The sequence below is a fragment of the Borostomias antarcticus genome, assembly GCF_949987555.1.
Source record: "Borostomias antarcticus genome assembly, chromosome: 26".
Classification (NCBI taxonomy): domain Eukaryota; kingdom Metazoa; phylum Chordata; class Actinopteri; order Stomiiformes; family Stomiidae; genus Borostomias; species Borostomias antarcticus.
Window position 1 is genome coordinate 8683771 of NC_140259.1, and position 21447 is coordinate 8705217.

The following is a 21447-nucleotide window of genomic DNA, read 5'->3' on the forward strand; positions in this document are numbered from 1 at the left end:
GGGGGAAGAAAAATCACATTCATTGTAACAGATTTTGGAACGATAAAAAGCTAATTGCTAATCAGGGAAGTGTTCCTTTAACTCCATGTTTGATTTGACCGGGCGTTTCCCAGCCTGGTTTATGTCTGGGTTTTCACAGCCTTCTAACGCCTGGAGCGTCACCGTGTTCACATTCAGCCTCATGTATCAGACAACCACTACTGCACATCCGGACAACCCTTAAAGGAGTAGTAAAGGGAAAATGCATGTTTAGCCCTGTTTCTTGTCTTTAAAATTGAGAGTTTAACATTTTTCACGGTGCCCACCCACATCCATTATATGACCAAAACGGTGGTAGAGCAATTATCAGACTTTCTCAAAAGTCCTAGTTTTGTCAACGTTTTGATCTGAACCATTGTATATGATCATAAGTAACCTTAAAACAGGGCTAAACATGCATTTTCCCTTTACTACTCCTTTAATACTGTATATTTACTGAAGCTGAGTACATGATAGCCCACGATGGAGAGCACAATGCATTGGATGGTGCAAGCTAGCTGGGAGGAGCTGAGGGGACAGACGGTCCCTCTGTCCTAATGACCAGGCAGACCAGGGACACGTCCACCTGTCCTAATGTCCAGGCAGACCAGGGACACGTCCCAACAGCTGAAGAAATTAGCAGCTCATCTTCTGTGGAATCAATGATAAACAAACGTGTCATTCACTTTTCCAGAATACATCTAGCAGCATAGGTGTGTGTGTGTGTGTATGTGTGTTGCTGTGTATGTGTGTGTGTGTGTGTGTGTATGCATGTTGTTCTGTGTGTGTGTGTGTGTGTGTGTGTGTGTGTGTGTGCATGTTGTTCTGTGTGTGTGTGTGTGTGTGTGTGTTACCTACCCTGTGATCTGGCAGTTCCTGGTCTGGACGTGTGTCCCTGTGTACCTGATGTCACAGCGGACCACGTTGTTGGAGAAGTCTGACTCCGGCACCTGCATGGTGGGGTTCACCGTCACCTGCAGGGGGCGACAGCGAGCACATCCATTCAGCCCAGTCCACACCCCTCCAGACCAGACCAGACCAGACCAGTCCAGACCAGACCAGACCAGACCAGACCAGACCAGTCCAGACCAGTCCAGACCAGACCAGACCAGACCAGACCAGACCAGACCAGTCCAGACCAGTCCAGACCAGACCAGACCAGTCCAGACCAGACCAGACCAGTCCAGACCAGTCCAGACCAGACCAGACCAGTCCAGACCAGACCAGACCAGACCAGTCCAGACCAGACCAGACCAGTCCAGACCAGACCAGACCAGACCAGACCAGACCAGTCCAGTCCAGACCAGACCAGACCAGTCCAGACCAGACCAGTCCAGACCAGACCAGACCAGACCAGACCAGACCAGACCAGACCAGTCCAGACCAGACCAGACCAGTCCAGACCAGTCCAGACCAGACCAGTCCAGACCAGTCCAGACCAGACCAGACCAGTCCAGACCAGACCAGACCAGACCAGTCCAGACCAGACCAGACCAGTCCAGACCAGACCAGACCAGTCCAGACCAGACCAGACCAGTCCAGTCCAGTCCAGACCAGACCAGCCCAGCATGGGCCAATTTAGAACCCATTAAATTTTTGCGTGCACAGAGCCACGAAATGCATTCAGTGTTGGAGGTCTGTGCTCTCTGAGCGCCATTTCTATAAGCGGTTAGATGCTAGGTACTGAAGTCTGGTTCTGCCTGTGCTGGTGGTCCTGTTTAAGCGGTTAGATCTGGTTCTGAGGTGATTCTGGTTCTACCTTGAGGATGTAGTTTCCTGGAGGCACATCTGTGATGTCGATCCACTGGCAGTCGATGTTGGCGTTGTACGTATCATAGCAACCAGGACCCAGCCCCTGCAACACAATCACATGAAAGCAGATGTACAGTAGACATACAGTAGACATACAGTAGACATACAGTAGACGTACAGTAGACATACAGTAAATATACAGTAGACATACAGTAGACATACAATAGACATAAAGCAGACATTGTGAAGCTATTGAGAGATACAGATAATGAAAGATACAGATAATGAGAGATACAGATAATGAAAGATACAGATAATGTCAAAGATACAACTCATCAACCTCAGGTCTGCCATGTTAAATGAAGTGGGATGGTTGAGTGAATGAGTGAGTGAGTGAATGAGTGAGTGAGTGACCTGTGTGTGTGTGTGTGTGTGTGTGTGTGTGTGTGTGTGTGTGTGTGTGTGTGTGTGTGTGTGTGTGGTACCTGTGTGTGGGCTGTGCAGGCGAAGCGTCGTCGGACCCCCGGGTCACAGTTGGTGTCCTCCAGGCAGAAGGAGGCCTTGTGACCCTGCGCCACCTTCCCCCCCGTGAGGACGTCCAGCAGGTCGTAGTTACTGAAGGCCTCCATGCTGTGATAGTGCCTGAGGAGAGACAGGGCATCCAGCTAAGACCCACAACACAGGAGTAACACTTTCACCACTAGAGGGAAAGCACAACAAACAACACCCAAAGTATATTCTATTTTATTTTATTTTATTTTATTTTATTTTATTTTATTTTATTTTATTTTATTTTATTTTATTTTATTTTATTCTATTCTATTCTATTCTATTCTATTCTATTCTATTCTATTTTATTTTATTTTATTTTATTTTATTTTATTTTATTTTATTTTATTTTATTTTATTTTATTTTATTTTATTTTATTTTATTTTATTTTATTTTATTTTATTTTATTTTATTTTATTTTATTTTATTTTATTTTATTTTATTCTATTTTATTTTATTCTATTTCATTCTATTTCATTCTATTCTATTCTATTCTATTCTATTCTATTCTATACATCAAAAACAGAAACAAAGAATCGGAGAGAATGCCACAAACACACACATACTCACACACACGCATACACACACACACAGACACACACACACACACCAACAAACAAGAGTGTGTGTGTTTATGGACTAACTGGTGACAGCTGTGCCACTCCCACTCGTGCCGCGGCTTGACAGGGAGGAAGTCGGCGGTTCCCTGGTTCTTCACCCTCTGGGGGAACCGCAGTAGAACCCGGTAGTCGATATCCCTGATGCCGGGCCGGCCAGCCGACCTGCGCCAAGAACCGAGGAACACAACCGGTAAACGGTGAGACAGACGGTAACGGACTAACGGTCGGCGTGAGTCGGTGGCGTGATGCCCGTTCCCGGGTGTCACGCTAGTGAAACAGTAAACATTGAGACGCCATGGAAACAGGAGTCCCATGGGGGCTCAGGAGACTGGGCGTTACTATGGTAACCATGGGACCAGGCCACGGTCCTTACCGGTCTGCTCTTACAGACTGACCCGGTCCATCAGTACCAGCTGACCTGTGGTGTTTTGGCCTCGTCGGACCAGGCTGGACCCAGGGTGTTTCCAGCGGTCATAGAGAAGGGTAGAGCTTATTTGACTTGGCGGGTCAGGGAGACGGAGAGAGAGAGAGAGAGAGAGAGAGAGAGAGAGAATCTAGGGCGGTTGCCAGGTTTGTCTGCTGCAGCTACTATCATTGCACTGTAACTTCCAACTGTCCCGCAGCCAAGGAAATCTGGTCTGCACAACCAGACCTGGCAACCGCAGAGGGCTTCTGCCCGAGTAAAAAGATTCAAAATGACTTATTCATGGTTTATGACTGATATAGTTCAAATAAATGTTATTGGATTGTGACGGCCCTGTCACCCATGTTACCTGAGCTTGAAGGAGACTCCAGTGTTCATAGATTGTCTTTGTTTCTCAACTTGCTTTGTCAGTTGAATGCTTGTAAAAAAATATATATACTGTGTCAAACGTTAGAATAAATCATGACGTACGCGGACAGACAGTTCTCCTCAGCTGCACATCTCAGGGCGTACATCTGAACCCGCTGGATGTAGGAGGCGGCCTGGATGTAGTAGGGGTCAGGGACCAAGTCTGGGAGGCCTGGGGGAGTTGGGGGGGGGGTAAAGGGGGGCACACAGTCATCAGGCATTTCTACATCTGTGCTATTGACTGCCAGGCTACTTATTTACAATTTAAAAGACATGACTGTTTGATAAATATAGCTGGGTGGTTACCTTGATTGTGCTAGATATTATCTTATTTGATTGTTCTAGACATTATCTTAGTATCTTATTGTCAGCTCTACTAACCGTGATGGAAGTATCTGATTCCATAGCCCGTTCCCGGGGGCGGATGGCGCACCGGACCCCTGGTCCTCGTGCCTGACGATGGGTACACGTTATAGAACACCGAGTTCCGGTGGGTTTTGTTGGGGTTCCGTGGGTCGTCTGCTATCATGTTATCGGTCCTGGTATCCACGCGTGGCGGACGTGTGGACGGTGTTTCCACTGCGTTGTCAGACGGAGCCGTTGGAGATTCATTCGCTTCGGGGACTGCGCTGGACGTGGGAGAGGGGCGCGTTGTTTGGGCACTGAGAGGGTCATACGAACTGGGACGCACCTGGGTTGGTCGTTCGTCATCCGCGACGTTATCGAGGCCGGCTGTTGTGGCGGGAGCCCGGGTTGTAGGTTCGGGGCTTTCCAGCTGCATCTGACCCGCACGCTGTCCGTGCGTAAAGTCGGTGGGTCTTCCAGGCGGCACGGTAGACCTGGTTCGTTCTGTAACCGACAGGTTCACATCATCCCGAGGGGGACTCCGTCCGCCTCTGGGGATTCCGCTGCCCGAGAATTCCTGGATCGCCGCGGGAGCGGTGCCATTGTAACGGGAGCCTTGGAGCGAGAGGTGAGCATCCGGATGTCCAGCCACAATCGTCCCTCGTACGCGCGCCGCATTCCTCGCACCTGTGGTTTGGCGACCGGAGGCGATGATATACCGACTGGCCTCAGGACCCAGAACCAATTCCCTGCGCGGGTTGCGTTCAGAATAGACTGCCTCCCGCTCCTCCAGATCAGGTGATCTAGTCCGAGCGGCTCTGCTCGGCACGCCGGGCGGGTTGCGTCTGTTGGAGCCTCTCTTGGTGGTGAGGTAGACCTGCGGCTGTCTCCTCGCTTGTACCGGGGAGTGGTATTCTGACCCAGTGCTGAGTAAACTGTACACGCGACCGTTGTTCTCCCACTGAATCCGGTGTCTCCACGGTCCAATACTTGCGCGTAAATGGCGCTGCCCGGTGCTTAAGCGCACCAGAATCTGGAGAAGGCAGACAAGTATGAAGGCAGACTTCTCCATGGTGAAATGACTTAGTGCCGGGCAGGTTATCTGAAGCGCCACTCAAACACCGGCACGTTAACTCCGTATTTGACAGTCCTGCGAGAATATGATGGAACACAGGTGGCGTTTTGTACACACACTTGATTCCGTCACGCAGTTGCACGCCGCATCACCATGGCGAGAGGAGAAAACGGTGTGGACAGAGGAAATGTGAGGTGCTCACTGTCATGAACTGAGTTTTTCTCTACGCATGCAGGACGGGCTTCTTTTAAAAGGACCATGTGTGATTTAACCATTTCGTCACCATCCAGAGATGCTACAAGCTATTTGTTCAGTCTGTAGGCCTAATGCAAATCTTGAGATCCCTCTCAAATAGCACGATAGACTCCCAATTGGAATGGCCAGATATCTGGGAATAGAATGACTGATTTTACATTACATTACAGTCATTTAGCAGACTTTTATCCAAAGCGACTAACAATAATTGCATTTAACGTAGGAAGAGCCAATGTAGGCTACTACTACTGCCAGAACTCACAAGTGCATCTTCTTTCTATTTTAGTAAAACAATTTCCCTTGTCCCAATTTTAACACTTTCCCGTCTGAACCTATTTGTATAATCCTATATCTTAGTCTACGCATAGTTTATTGTTAAAGTTTGATGATTAATTCTCATAAACCGTATGTTTTTAATATTTTCTTTTAAAACCAGCACATTTCGAGAATAGTGTTTTCTTATAATAGATCTTAAGACTGGCAGGTGGCGCGCTGCCTCTCCATGGCGCACAAACCCCGTTTATATTCACGCAAATGCCGCACCAGGAAAGTGCACTCGTCAGCTGTGGGTTACCTCATCCAACTACTATGATATTGCAGTCTCGCAAAAGCCAAGTCAGAGCTGAGGCACTAGAGAAGCCAATGCTATCACCACGCCAAGAGAGATCAGAGGTCAGTCGGTTCGGGTCAAGCGGGTTCCACGTTCCAGTTCCACCTGCGCGGTCTGTCGCACGGTGGCGGTGGAACCACATGAAGAACAGCACGTCCCGTTTCAGATGTTTCCATCGATGCTGGTCTGAGGCAAGTTAAAGGTACCCAATGTAGTTTTTGACCACTAGTATGCGCTCTAGAGCAAATTTGAGAAGGTGGTCCCCGAAAATCGCGTACTGCGTCATCATTTTGCGAAGAAATTAAAATGTAGGAAAGACATTCAAGTGATTCAACATGTTTATTAGACTACAAGGAACCATATAATCGAGGAATTTCGAAAATAAACAAAGAACGGATTGTTTTGATTAACGTTTCGTTGGGTACCTTTAATGAATTGAATTAACCTGGCTAAAATGACGCTGCTCTGCGAGGTAGTCTTCTCTGTGGCTATTTGTATCTTAAAAGATCTTATCCAACTTAAAGTCACTTAGGTTCTAATAGAGCTATTACCAATTAATTTGTAATTTGATAGTTGGCCACATTGACAGGAGATAGAGAGGAAGAGGATGGGGTCCAGAGAAACAGAGAAACCATGTCCTTTAATGTTCTGTAGACAGATTAAGCTGTTAGTATGTCATTAAAGGAGCGTGTATACTATTCTACTAACTGTTGTCTCTGGACTGTGTCCTTGTTGTGAAACTCAGGGAATGATGACCTCAGGTGTTCCCTCAAACGAAGGAAGGAGGAATGGGAGAAGTTACAAGTTGAAGATGCTTCCAGTCCACCTTGAGGGAGAAGATCTACTCCATATAGGTCATAACCTAGACACAGACTAGTCTGATCTAGGGGGATAGGAGCCTGTTACAAATTCAAACAGGCAATTGAAAAACAATCAATAAACCGTGTCTTTAGATATATCTGTTTATCAACTGTAAAAGTTATCTCTGTAACAGTTACATTTGATCTGTGGATGGATGTGGTGACGTGGCAGCAGCTACACGGCAGCCATCTTTAGAATAGTCTGGCACCCATCTGCTCCGGTTGGCTCTGGGCCAAAGCAAGTTACAGTATAGTTACATCAGGAATACCTCAGCATAATATAATATCGGGATGTTGTAAATAACACGACAAGACTTTTTCCCAACAGTGCCCCCTAGTGGGCAAAGAGGGCTGGAGCTCCTGGGACCAGATGGTGGTGCTCCCTGGTACCCCTGACCAGACGAGCTTCGGTGAAAAGAGCAAACGTCTCTGTGTCCTCTGTGTCAGGACGTCTCTGTGTCCTCGCCAGAGGATGTCAGGGACACCAGCGGACACGAGGGACAGGCGTTTTTGCTCCACCCCCCTCTCTCTCTCTTTCCACTTGTTACAGGATAACGGAGGTGTAGAGGATGGAGAGAAGCCAGACGCTGAACGAGGACCACAGCGTTCCCCTAGCTCCGCCCCTGTCACAGGGAGCCGGGCAGCGTACCCTCCCCCCCCCCCCCCACCCCACCGACACGGCAAGAATCCCAGCTAAATATAAACACACAGCCCGCCTATGTACACAGGCTCTTAAGGCCTCTCAGCAATGTATGTGTGTGTGTGTGGGAGAGAGAGAGAGACGGAGAGAGAGAGACAGAGAGGTAGAGAGAGACAGAGAGAGAGAGACAGAGAGAGGTAGAGAGATAGAGAGAGGTAGAGAGATAGAGAGAGGTAGAGAGAGAGAGAGGTAGAGAGAGAGAGAGGTAGAGAGAGTGAGAGGTAGAGAGAGAGAGAGAGAAGCAGGCAGAAAGATAAAGAGAGGAGAGAAAGAGAGTATCCGTGTTCCAGCAGGTGATCGTTATTCTGGTAGGATGTGTGTCACTGTGTGGCCTCTAGTTGTGAACCCCCCCCCTCTCCCCTCACAGGAGTGTGTGGTCTCTCTAGCTGCATAGCCCCCCACCCCCCCCACTACTTGGTGTAGCTATGTGCTTGACAGGAACACCATTTCTTTGGTAGTGTTGTGTTTTTCTATGAGCCAAATCAATTATGAAATTGTGTCGATTTGAAGTTCATATTCCCCAAACTAGGTACCCTGGTGTGTCAATGCTGTTGAGGCCTTTGATACGGTATGCAGTCTGCACCTATAAGCTAAAACAACACTACTGGTCCCTTTGCAGTGTCGTGTTGCAGATCTAAACAGCAGGCGTTCCTTTAGAGGGGCATTAAGGCTACGGGGGGACGTGTTGTGATAGTGGCATGTGCCCCAGGGGGGGGGGGGGTTAATCCAAGGCTAATATCCTCAATCTGCCGTTAGTCCCACCTGGCTGTGTCCTCCTGCGTCCCAGCACAGCTGAGCAGACCTGGACACTGGTTGTTCACGCATCCTCTGGACCAATAAACGGGTCTCACACAAACATTCGCAAATAGACCCCGGTCAAACTGACTCAGGCCTCAGTGAGTTCATACAGATAATTTCTCCCGATAACCTAATTATGGTGTCAGGATTTAATTATGGTGTCAGGATTTAATACAATGAGCCCGTCAGGCTAAGTTAATAACAGACATGTGGCAATGACAGAAGACATGACTCCTGGAATGGGTTCATATGGATTTTCCATAATTTAATCACTGTCCAGACAGCAGACACATAGAAAACAATGTTTTTAATCTGATACTGGGTCAAATACTGCCCTATATACAGATAATACATGTAAGCCTTGTGACCCCTAAACCACGAGTTGTTTGCATCATACTTTTGCATGCATTCTGCAGAGCATGGCTACGGAAATGTATGACAATCACAGCAGGTAGATGCTAACGTACCCTTTTGACAGCTGACAATGACAGGACACAGTAACATTTGAAAAGTCTCAATAGTGACACTCTCACAATGTCGTTGGTGTTTGGTTGAATGGTCCATACGAGCGTTGAGCAGTAACTAGGCAACGCTCTGACAAAGTAAACAACAACAACAATGGAATAACAACGGATTTGATTGGCTAAAAGAAACAAAACACAGAGAGTAAACCATCTACAAAAGGGAGACTGATAAGTTAACATCACTTCAAAGTTCAAACTATTTACAAAATAAGAGAAAAAAAGTATGTAAAAATAGAAAACGACGAGTCATCTTCAGTCTTGGCGCCATGTACAAATCTTCACAGGTCTGGAAGACCCGGCCCCTCCTGCTGCACATACAAACAGGAAATGTCAATCATTCTTTCAACCCGCCTCTTAACATTGGTTCTGAATGTTGAGTCATGTCAGCTCTCATACCTATAAATGGTTCAGCAGGGTGTTCTGGATATCCTTGTACACCTGGTTGTAGATCTCCTCTTTAGACCGTAAACCGTCCAGATACTCTGCAACACAGCGTCAAACATCGCATCGTCAACGTCACATCCGTCACCGGCCTGATGAGAAGGGCCGGAGACCGACGAGATGCTCGCCGTCTCCTAGAGCTCCCAGAGGTCGCGCTCTTAAGAGGTTGCTCTGAGAGCTCTGGGAGCCGGCAGCCATCTTGTTGCCCCCCCTGCTGTTTCTGGCAGACTGACACTCCCAGACAGAGATGAACAACTCCATCAAATCGCACATATCAGAGAATATACTCCACCCCCACCCCCCCCTTCTATCCAGTACCACCCTGAACACCCCCCCCCCCCCTTCTTTCCAGTACCACCCTGAACTGCCCCCCCCCCTTCTATCCACTACCTCCCTGAACACCCCCCCCGCCCCCTTCTATCCACTACCTCCCTGAACACCCCCCCTGATCACTCAGAGTTTTCTTGGTACCGATGTCTAAGCAGCTGTCCTCCATCTGGCTCCGGTGTTTCAGGTACATGGGCCAGACGTGGCCGTCGAACAGCCCGGGCGGGTCCGGCACCGTGTACTGCCTCGTACTGCGCAGGAAAGCAGGAAGACGACACCGTTAGGACACAAGAGAAAATGTGCACCTCTTTATGTTCTGAGTCCAAACGATAGGGGTAACTGCTGAGCTACATCCTTGTATCACTGGAATAACGGAGGCGAATGTGCAACCTGAAATCCATCTATGCGTCATCCATAAGGATACGTATTAATCTCTACGTGTCATCCTTAAGGATACATGGTTATTATACATGTAAACAAATAAAAGACCCCTCGAGGTCTAGTAATGATGTAACTTGTGATGCTAATATTTCCATCTGATGGACAATAAAGTTGTATCCCATTTCATTCCATTCTATTACACAGACCTGCAAACTCTGGAGTAGTGAAAAAGGTGACGACATACAAAACTTAAACCCTCTAGATTCACTGAAACTACCATGGTTAACATAAAAAAGGTGACTGTAGACAAAAGGTGACAAGTTTGCAGGTCTGATTACAGCAGAGTTAGACTCCCCACATATTCAGAGGCCTGGGGCCTCATTTATCAAAGAGCGTGTAAATTCTGGTGTAAAAGAGGGCGTACGACGAAAACGCGGAAAATGCACAATGTAGCGTACGACGAGAATATTTACACGCTTTTCGGATCTATCAAAAAGGTCGTATGCCCTTTTCTGCACGGTAAATCCGAGACGGGCGGAGAATAGAGTGTACGCGCACGCGCCCCGTGTTCCGCCCTCTCCACGCCCAAATCCAACCATATATGGTCAAAACTATGACAGCGTGTCGGGGATACCCCGGAAGGACATAATATAGCGTGGAGCATTAGGACAGACAAACGCGGAAAGAAGAGAAACTTTTCGGAGACGGAGGTGCCTGTGCTTGTTGGTGAGGTCCACGCGAGGAAAGAAAATCATCTTCGGAAGGTAAGCTATTTGTACGAGCCTACATTTGTCTGATTGCTCCTAGTTTAGGTAGCCTACTGTATGTTCGTGCATCCTGTATGTGGCGTAGGCTACACGGACATGCTGTATTATGTGTGAGGAAAGCAAACATTCCACACATTCTGTGGTAGGCTATGATTGATTTAGGACCAAAAACAGGGAACGATAACACAGATGACCACTTCATAATGTTAGACCACATGAAACATTTTCCCCTCTGGGAAATGTAGACTCTCATCTAAATCACCCGGTAAATCACACTTAAGCATTTATTTGGCTGCCAACAGAAAAACATATCAATTGAATATGGCTACACAATGAAATGTTTCATGCATAATCAAGTTAACAGACAAACTCAAAGAAAATGACTGAAATTGTTTCTCCAGACTCTGACGTGGGGTGGGACTCAGAGGAGGGGGAGTCTGCAGTGGTCCTTGACCTGACGGTCGTGCCCCCGCCGGTTGCAGCCTCTACATCCAGCGCCACAACCTCCAGTGCCTCCACCTCCAGCGCACCGGCCTCCACCTCCAGTGCCATCTCCAGCGCCTCCGTCTCCGTCTCCACCGCCCACGCCTCCACCTCCGGCTGCCAGCGTCCCTGCCTCAAGGTTCCCTGAGGGCTGGGCTTCCTATCAGATGCTGTGCTGGAGGCTCATGACCCTAGAGGCCCAGAGGGAAATGGCAGAAGGGATTGGGGCAGTTGTGGGGCAGTTGTGCAGCAGTTGGTGGAGGTCACCACACTACACCACCAGAGCCAACAGGACATCCTCACTGCACTTCATTCCCTCACACATGCTGTCACGGACCTCACACTGTCACTCACTACCACACTCACGGACCTCACACATTCACTGACAAACGCATTCACACACCTCACACAGTCACCCACCAACAGACAATAAAATGGTAGAAATGTGAACCTTACTTGTTTGTGTCTTCATAGCTGGCGCATGACCTCAGTGTGGGCCCTTTGGCCCCGCTGGTAAACCTCATGACGGGGAGGGGGCTGAGGGCTTGGGTCCTCATTTTGTGGTGGGGTCTTGACTGGTTCTCATTCTTATCAGCTTTGAATATACATCTTGGCAAACATAACAGAATGATGTACAAGGAGGGGACAGATACCTAGTGAAAGTACTATTGGTTGCTAGTAAAAAGACAATAATGAGGGCTTGGTATAAGGTGGAACCCCCAACCAAGGAGCAGTGGTGGGTGTTGTGGAGGAGATTTATGAGATTTATTTATGCATTGAGGATGCAGGAAGGAAAGTTTGAAGGGAGATGGGAAAAATGGATGGATTATAGAAGGAAGTGTGATGATACCACTAGTATTAAAATAGTCATATTTGAGTAAGAAAAAAAAGCTGCATGGATGGAAGTACCCATTAGCTGTTATTGTAAGTTTTTATGTTTTATGGTATTGTCGTTGTATGGATGGAAAATGCTAATAAAGATTAAAGTAAAAAAGACAAAGAATATGTATCTTGGCTATGCACACACCAAGCCAGCCGTCACGCGCAGCGCCTGCCTCCAGTCTAGCCCCTACCCTGCTGTGCGCCAGGATGAATGAGTCATGCGTGGAGCCAGGCCACCGTGCCACTACACTTGTGATGAGCATGTCGGCGTCACATATGATTTGGGTATTTATAGTGTGCACATTTTAGCGATTCACATAGACGTATTCATTCACTGATGGTGTCCTTATGTGGGTGCAGTCGCCATCGCCGTCACCTCTTTGGAGTTCTATCTCGGGCCAGTAGGCCGAGTAGCGCCGGATTCATTTAGGCTCGCATTACGCACAGGAGGACTGTCATTTATATGCTTACCAAAGAGCAAACAGGTCCACATGATCACATATTAATGACAATCTAATTGGTCAATTATTGCCGTTTGATGGAGTGCCTGCATTAGGTGTGTGACATATAGCGCGGAAAGGTTTGGGACAGCGCATAGGTTCCGTGTTGGGGAACAAATCCATATCGGAGCATGAATGAGCCGGTTAGAGGACACGTCTAATCTTGCATTGCGATATATGTTTGTGCTGAATTGGCCTAGTAGCCTACATGATTGTGCGTTCATGAACTGTCGCTCTTATTCTCTCCGTCAAACATAGTAATTCACCGACGCACCACCGGCGTCGCCAGTTCCCCCTGTGTTCAAGAAGGGCGTAGAACACCGTGTAAATCGGTACGCCAACTGGAGAGGTGTCCTACAAAAGCGCGGAGAAAGGCGACTAAATTTTCGCCCTTACGGCTTGATAAATCGCAATGTGGGGGGGGCAAATGGCGTACGCCTGAACTCGCGAAAAAGACCGTGTAAAAGAAGGCGTACCTCAATGATAAATGAGGCCCCTGGTGCTTGTGCGTACGTGTGGAAGCCTCACCTCCTCCTCTCCTTGCACTCCTGGTAGGGGATGGAGATGTAGTAGCACTTGTTGTACACGTCCATCAGAGGTCTGGGAGAGTGAACACACACCGAAACACAACACGGGTCACCTCAACACCCTGCTCGTTACTCCACATCCCTCCCTCTAGTGAGGTCAAAGTTGTGGTTAGGGTTGTTGTTGTTGTTGTTGATAGATATATCTGTGTTGCGTGCAGCTCTGTGGTGGAGATAGCACAGCTTCTGAGGAAGCCGCCGCCCCCTCGGCCTCAGACGCAGCACAGAGATACCGGCTCCTCCGTGGGGGGCGCATGCTCTCTGCACCGTGCGGCCTCTAGAGGGAGTGGTCTCTAGAGGGAGTGGTCTCTAGAGGGAGTGGTATCTCCAGCACAGGGCTGCGGTGTGAACACAGATTAGAGACGCACAGAACAAAAGCTGGGCTAGATGCTGTTTGCGGCTCGTCTCAGCTGACACCCTTATTCTTATCTGTCCCCCTCCAGGCTGGTCAGCTGGGGGGACACTGGCCCGAAGTGACGATCCAGAACAATCTCACACGTGACACCTGAACTGCCAGGCGCACGGCCAATGAATGAATGAATCATTGAATGAATTAATGAACTATTCATTCCTTCATTCATTCATTAAATGAATCATTTGATTCAGAATCGACTTTTTATACCCAGCCCTACTTCAGACCACAGAGAGTTGTGTGTGTGTGTGTGTGTGTGTGTGTGTGTGTGTGTGTGTGACAGCGCTCACTTGTAGTTGTAGAGGAGGAAGCCCTCCACGATGAGGATGTGGACCTGCTGGTCCGGGTCGGCCACCTCGGGGGCTGGAGACACGCCGATGCCGTGAGAACGGGCAAACTTCACCGGGTTCTCAGCCCAACCACGTATCGTGTTGGTCATTGCCTCCATGTCCATGGCTGTGATCACTACACAGAGAGAGAGAGAGAGAGAGAGAGAGAGAGAGAGATGAACACAGCTTAGAAGACATTTAGAAGACAAATGTCTTTATCCCGGTCTGGGATAAAGACATTTATAATTGAGTCTTGTATTGTTTTGGATGGTTGTAGTCTGGGGCTAAATAGAGTTTTATAGAGTGATGTTCTGTACGTAATCATAGGGGATGTCGTTACATTATTATGTTATGAGATCAAGCACTAAGAGGGAGGGTGAGTTACTGCGCTCCTACGGGCGGAGTAGGAGCCAAGCTTACCATCCCACTGCCTAAAGCCGTCCTCGCCAACTTCTATCTGATCAGGTTTCTGAAATAACAGTTGTCAATAAAACACAGCTGCAACCTCAGGGTGAGCTGTGCACCACTGCCAGGCTGAACACACCCTGGCAAACGCAGGCCAAGCACTGTGGCACGCACGCACACACACACACACACACACACACACACACACACACACACACACACACACACACACACACACACACACACACACACACACACACACACACACACACACACACACACACACACACACACGGGGAAATGTAGCTACCGAGCTTCTACCAATAACTAGAGTATTCAACTTAGCTGACCTTGAAGAAGTCATCTTGGTGCACCACACAACAGTTGGGCAACGCCTTGATCAGCTTGTTGGTCAGGGTGGTCTTACCACCATTGGTCACCCTGAAAGGGAAAGAGGACAATTATCTTGTAAAACAATGCTTAATAATTTAAAATAAAATGCCTTTTGTTACAGTTATCATGTCGATCAACTACCAACTAGCTTGTATTAAAGCTGCATGTTGCTTGCACCGCCCACAAACAATACAAAGAAGTTGAACTTTGAACTATAAGTTATAACTTCACTTAGGTAGCATTAAACTAGATAAATAGTATTTTGGCGTGTTTATGCTTTTCATTATTTTTATTTATGTATTATTAAGACTAATATTGGGCGTGTTTATGCATTTCATTGTTTTTATTTATGTATTATTAAGACTAATTCGTATCTGTAAATGTTATAATTCTGGCCGTTAGGGTTTTAGAGGGAGCTCGCGCTACTATTTCAAATATCCCGCTCAATATTAAACCCTCAGTGATTCGCTAAAGACCCACAGTCTAACTGACGTCAGAGACCAGGAGATAACCACTTTAATTCAACTGAATTACCTTCTTAAATCACCTAAAGCTCAACTAGTACGTAGCTGACGTTAACTAGGTAAGTTAACCCACATGTTACGTAACGTTACGTATGTTATTGTTGTGCGCAGAACTGTTGTGAATACGGTTACAAACAAGCCAAAATCACTCACTAGCTAAATGTGAACCAATTGTGATTTTATGTAAAATGTTAAGTTAACGTTCAAACAAATTAACCCTAACCCGTATAAAAACATTGTAGATTTACGTACCCGCCAATTCCTATAATGTATTTCATATTCAGTGCTGCTCCTCGAGACCGCTCAACTTCAAACAAAGTCCAAAGAATAAAACCCAAATAAAACGAGGTTTAAGTATAATAATGATTGAAGAAGCTTTTCTTGTCCTGATTTTTGTATGTTTATTTATCTCCGTGGTCGTAGCCCAACTCTACTACTTCATTGATGAAGAGCGCGCTTCACTTGTATTTATAACCTCAGAAACGCGTGGTCGCGAGCAGCCCGCTCGTGCCCCACTGTGACCGACCTATCACCGTCCCCGGAACACCGGCGGCAACCAATCAGAGTGGTCGATTCCCGGATAATTTACATATCGGTGACTGTCGGCTTTATCCTCGGCCCCACGTGCGTCACAGCGCGTGAAGTCCCAAAAGAAGAGGACCCGACTCACCTGACTGATGGAGTAGACCTATACAGCTGTTGTTATATATAGTATATATATATATCTATCTATCTATCTATAGTATATATATAGTATATATATACTATATATAGGCTATAACCCAAATCAATGTCTACAAAGGACATGAAATAACAAACAAAAGAAGGAGAAAGAATATATATCAGGCAGGCCTATTCATTGTACATGTCATCAAAATACAGATTACTCTATATATTTATCTGTAAATATAGCCTACAGCCAGCGTGAGGAGAGACTTGGAGAGCAATGTGTAGGCTATTGTTATGACAGGGTTCTCTTCTCCCTGAATTGGCAGGAGGATAATTAATTATCCTTAAGATTAATTAATTAACTAAGACACATTTTGCAAGACTTTAAACACATCCTGGATAATGCTTCTCTGTGTTTTGGGTGAAGTGTACCAAGGACAAAACGATGAGGCTTGGCAAGAGGCAGGCTTCCCACAGAGAGGCCATACATGTCCGTCCTCATGTGAACAACTTGTTGGCTGTGATTCATTCTGTGTATTCCTCCTGTCCCAAATCTGTGATTCAACTGTGTATTTCCCCCGACCCAAAGGGGATTGAGTTCATATAGGCACTGAGTAGTTGACAGTAGTGTTGACTATAGGCCTACTGTTGGTATGAATATTGAAAGACCCTTGCTGTTGGTTTGTTCAATTGACCATATTCGGTAGGCTACTTCCCCCTCTGTTCACTATCCAGGTTTACAGTAAACAGTTTGCATTGTGGGTCACACGTCAGTGCCAATGTTGAGCCTCTCTTAATCTAATTTCCTCTTTGTTGATGAGGACTATGCTTAATTTAGATCAGAGAAAGTGTGTGTGTGTGTGCGTTTGTGCCTGTGTGTGTGTGCGTTTGTGCCTGTGTGTGTGTGCGTTTGTGCCTGTGTGTGTGTGTGTGTGTGTGTGTGTGTGACAGCTGGGCTCATGTGACTTACATGTGACTGTAGTCATGGAGACCTATAGTGTGTGACCGCTGTCTGTCTGTGCTGTGTATAAAGGCTTTTTAATATATCCTTTTCCCTCGTTTTTTCACTTTTTGGAGTGCCTGGATTTATCCTTGTCTGTTTGGTAACCTAGTTCCCTTTGTCCAAGAGCACCCAACCAAATAGGAACATTACTGGCCTATGATTAGAGCCATCCAGTGATTTTGCTCTTATCTGATAGATAAGTTATTGATCAGCTGATCAGAATGAGAGATATAAGCAAAGACTGAGAGTTGATTTTGAGTGGAACAGTTTATTTCTGCTCGTATACATGACAGCGAGGGAATAAAGAACTCCAGCCCTATAAATCTACAGTGGATAAATCTCCCCCATGCTGTAATTCCAATCTCAGCAAACTATATTTAAAATAAGCTAAGTACACTGTATATTTGAGCAGACAAATATCAACTGATCTCATATTGTGCTTTTATAGAACAAAGAAATGCAAGAAAGTGATATTTAGACACGTGGATATTTCATTACACCAAATATTACATTTACTGAAACACTACACTTTTGATGACAATATCAATTTATATCAATTATTTCCTTGGGGACTCAGTCAATTACCGTCAATTACTAAAGTCTGAAATCGTCTGCTGTATGTTAAAAGAAAAAGACATTCCACACTGGATGTTTAAAGGTGCTACATGTAAAAGGTTTCCTCTGCTGTACATTAGATCATGAACCTGCAGGGTTGCTGAAGTTAATATGTGTCCAGGTAACGGCCATCAAAATAAGCATGCATGCATAGCGCTAATTTTGTTTAAAAAAATCAAATCCGACATGTAGCACCTTTAATGAAAATACATTCCAAACTCTGACTGCGGTGTAGAAAGCAGGCAGTCGATAGAGCTGACATTCCTCGTCCTCAAACACCCTCTCTTCCCAGGGACATTAAGACACTGCAGACAAACTCAAGTTTATCTTTTGACATGATCAGTGTTTCTAGACTAAAATCAAAGCGCTAATGAAACAGACCTAGGTTATTACATGGTTATTACATGGTTATTACACTACAATGTATAAGCTATCAATGAACCTTTCTTCATCCCCTAAAAGTCTACCCTTTAATCATGGCCACCATGAAGTAACCTTGATCAGAAGTCATTTATATTTGACCAGAGCATTTAAACAGGGATGGGATGGCACTTGAGAAACATGTGATAATCATCCTAGAGTAGACGTTGAATATGGTAGAATGACCTTTCCAAGGGTACATTAATTTGCAAATATTAATATACAAAACAAGACAACGAAAAAACAATGTCGAGTTCCATATCACAAGAGCTGTCTGCCCTCAGACATACAGTACATGGATTCTATGCTTATACCATTAGATAACAATCGTTTGACACTTAAATGTAATAGTGAAAAACGATAGTTATAAGATACACAGGCAATAATAGATTTTTGTAATTATTACAAAAATAAAAACTCGAATTCTACTTCCTTCTGCTGGCGACAGCAGGTGGGTAATGACAGCAGACTTGATAATAGGATAGAGGTCGACCGACCTCTGACCCCATGACTCACAGGGACATCTGAAGGTTCATCTCATGCTAATGTTTCCACATGCTACAGGTTGACTGCACTGGTAAAGCTCAGCAACACAAATGAGAGCGTTTCTGCGAGAGAGAGAGAAATACATAAAGCCTTGTAACACAAAATACACAGGTCAGAACCTGCTTGTGTGTGTTTGGGACAGGGTGTATGTGTATGTGTGTGTGTGTGTGGGTGTATGTGTGTGTGTGTGTGTGTGTGTGTGTGTGTTTCAGTAACTCAGTCCATGGTTTCTGAGTAACATTGTGAAGTACGTCAGAGGAACCGTTCTGAAGGACAGAGGAACCGTTCTGAGGGACAGAGGAACCATTCTGAGGGACAGAGGAACCGTTCTGAGGGACAGAGGAACCGTTCTGAGGGTCAGAGGAACCGTTCTGAGGGACAGAGGAACCATTCTGAGGGACAGAGGAACCGTTCTGAGGGACAGAGGAACCGTTCTGAGGGACAGAGAGCTCCAGAGAGAGAGAGAGAGTTCCAGACAGCGCTGACCCTTTCTGGGAGCGTCACCGTGGTAACAAAAAGACCACAGAGGGGGAGGGGCTTAGGAGAGAGAGAGAGTGCAGGAGTCTGGATGGGAGGAGTCATGGAGTCAACAGAAGCATCTTGTGGGTAGAAGCATTTTTCTCTTTTATTGGATGTCATAGGTACATGATGGAGATACTTCCAGACTTGCTTGTAGTGAAACCCAGACTTCAGGCCTCAGATGTCTTCTTTCCGCTGCATTTAACAACAAAGAAAGAACAACTAAACACAACGTTACCCTGACAACAGGAACGAGACGAAGCAGGATGGAAGTTTACCAAGCCTGTGCCTTTGAGCCCTGAAACTCTCCTAACACACACACACGCACGCATGCACACACACACACACACACACACACTCCTCCAGTCATTAGAGATGGTTGGTAGCTGGATTGGATTGCAGGGGATTCCTCTATGAGTTTGAGCAGAAGGACGTGATCTAACAGGGGTCTTTTAAAGTCTGGTGGTCAAACATCTGTTCAAGTATTAAATAATATTCCTATTAAATGGGGAGGTTTCCAGAGAACAGCAGTGCCCTCTTGTGGCTGAGGAAGAGTATGACCTTTAAGACTGGATATTTTGACTTCCGGGCCGAGGTACCATACTGTTTAAAAACTGCTCCTACACTAATACTCCTGTAATACTGTGTGGTTTTCTTACCTGTGTTTTTTACTATGATGAGAGAGGCAGGTCCTTTTTTATAACCCCTGCTCTACCATCATCGATTTCGGCCTGCAAATGAGATGTATATTAATATTATACATGATGTATAGCCCCTCCCCATCAAACCTAGCCTGATATCTTACTATCTCTACTTTGATAAATGTACAGGTATGAATCCTGAAAGGAAGTTAGTAGGTTGTTCTGTATGGAAACGCTAGTGAAGATTGAATATGTTTGATGTTTTACTGTCTGTTATGCAGACCTACCTCTGTTATGCAGACCTATCTCTATTACGCAGACCTACCTCTGTTATACAGACCTACCTCTGTTATACAGACCTACCTCTATTACGCAGACCCACCTCTGTTATGCAGACCTACCTCTGTCACGCTGACCTACCTCTGTTATACAGACCTACCTCTCAGCCTTGGCACCTTCCTGTGTGTTGGGCTGCTGCTGCTCCTGCTGGCTCTGCTCTCGCTCCATCCTGGACACACACACACACACACACACACACACACACACACACACACACACACACACACACACACACACACACACACACACACACAACAGGTCAACACTGCAGGAATGACAATCTGTTCTGAAGCCTGCTGTGTTATTGAATGAGTATTAGTATGCCCTTAGTATGCCGGGGCTAGAAACAAGTAAACAGGTTAACAAGTTTACCTCTCTTTACGAACTTTTATTCTCTCCTCCTCAAATCTGAAAACAGAAAAGTAACATTTTAACACCCTTACACTTCTGAAAGAGGCAATATCTTCCTGCAAATAACAAAATCATTATGTTTTCCTGTTTGGGAATCTTTGATATTCAAATGAGGTCTTCTCTTATTCAAAGCTGAATCTCAGCAAAGCATCAGACAGACATCAAACAGAGTGACTGTTAATGTTGTGAGTTACAGCTTCAGCTCAGCGGCTCTCCCCGGTGGTTGAGACTACTTACTGCACCACACACTCTGGGACCTGCACATGCTCCATGGGAATAATCTCCGCCAGCTCATCCAGGCTGTGGACATACTGGATCTTGTTCATGAACTTCACACTGCAGGTGACAACAACAACAAGGTAATTTAATATCTGTAGTCGAGCAGTCTACCAAATTTACCCTCACTGTGTCGGTGTGGTGTAGGTAGGGTTTGGAGATAGTTAGACTGTGTTGGTGTGTTCAGGTACCTGATGAATGGTCTGGAGATGTTTAGACTGTGTTGGTGTGTTCAGGTACCTGATGAATGGTCTGGAGATGTTTAGACTGTGTGTTCAGGTACCTGATGAATGGTCTGGAGATGTTTAGACTGTGTGTTCAGGTACCTGATGAATGGTCTGGAGATGTTTAGACTGTGTTGGTGTGTTCAGGTACCTGATGAATGGTCTGGAGATGTTTAGACTGTGGTGGTGTGTTCAGGTACCTGATGAATGGTCTGGAGATGTTTAGACTGTGTGTTCAGGTACCTGATGAATGGTCTGGAGATGTTTAGACTGTGTGTTCAGGTACCTGATGAATGGTCTGGAGATGTTTAGACTGTGTTGTGTTCAGGTACCTGATGAATGGTCTGGAGATGTTTAGACTGTGTTGGTGTGTTCAGGTACCTGATGAATGGTCTGGAGATGTTTAGACTGTGTGTT

General features: G+C 46.1%; 3 protein-coding genes across 3 annotated transcripts in view; all 3 read right to left on the minus strand.

The window, feature by feature from the left end:
• Window positions 1-872: 872 nt before the first annotated feature.
• Window positions 873-4301, minus strand: loxl5a (lysyl oxidase-like 5a; the record flags this gene model as incomplete). The annotated part of the gene is made up of 6 exons (XM_084459002.1): window positions 873-992; window positions 1778-1873; window positions 2256-2412; window positions 2965-3102; window positions 3836-3944; window positions 4154-4301. 6 exons carry the CDS (start codon window positions 4299-4301, stop codon window positions 873-875), a joined length of 768 nt encoding a protein of 255 aa, XP_084315128.1.
• A 4863-nt stretch (window positions 4302-9164) lies between these two features.
• Window positions 9165-15645, minus strand: mibp (muscle-specific beta 1 integrin binding protein; the record flags this gene model as incomplete). Its single annotated transcript, XM_084459004.1, has 8 exons — window positions 9165-9247; window positions 9336-9421; window positions 9852-9958; window positions 13249-13320; window positions 14007-14181; window positions 14466-14514; window positions 14801-14891; window positions 15620-15645. 7 exons carry the CDS (start codon window positions 15643-15645, stop codon window positions 9336-9338), a joined length of 606 nt encoding a protein of 201 aa, XP_084315130.1. The 3' UTR covers window positions 9165-9247.
• Window positions 15646-20487: 4842 nt separating this feature from the next.
• Window positions 20488-21447, minus strand: part of atcaya (ATCAY kinesin light chain interacting caytaxin a) — a gene marked incomplete at both ends in the record, with an annotated part of 8521 nt that continues 7561 nt past the window's right edge. The window contains 2 exons of the mRNA XM_084458974.1: window positions 20488-20527; window positions 20768-20866. Coding sequence (XP_084315100.1) covers window positions 20488-20527; window positions 20768-20866 — 139 coding nt within the window. The remainder of the gene's footprint in view (window positions 20528-20767; window positions 20867-21447) is intronic.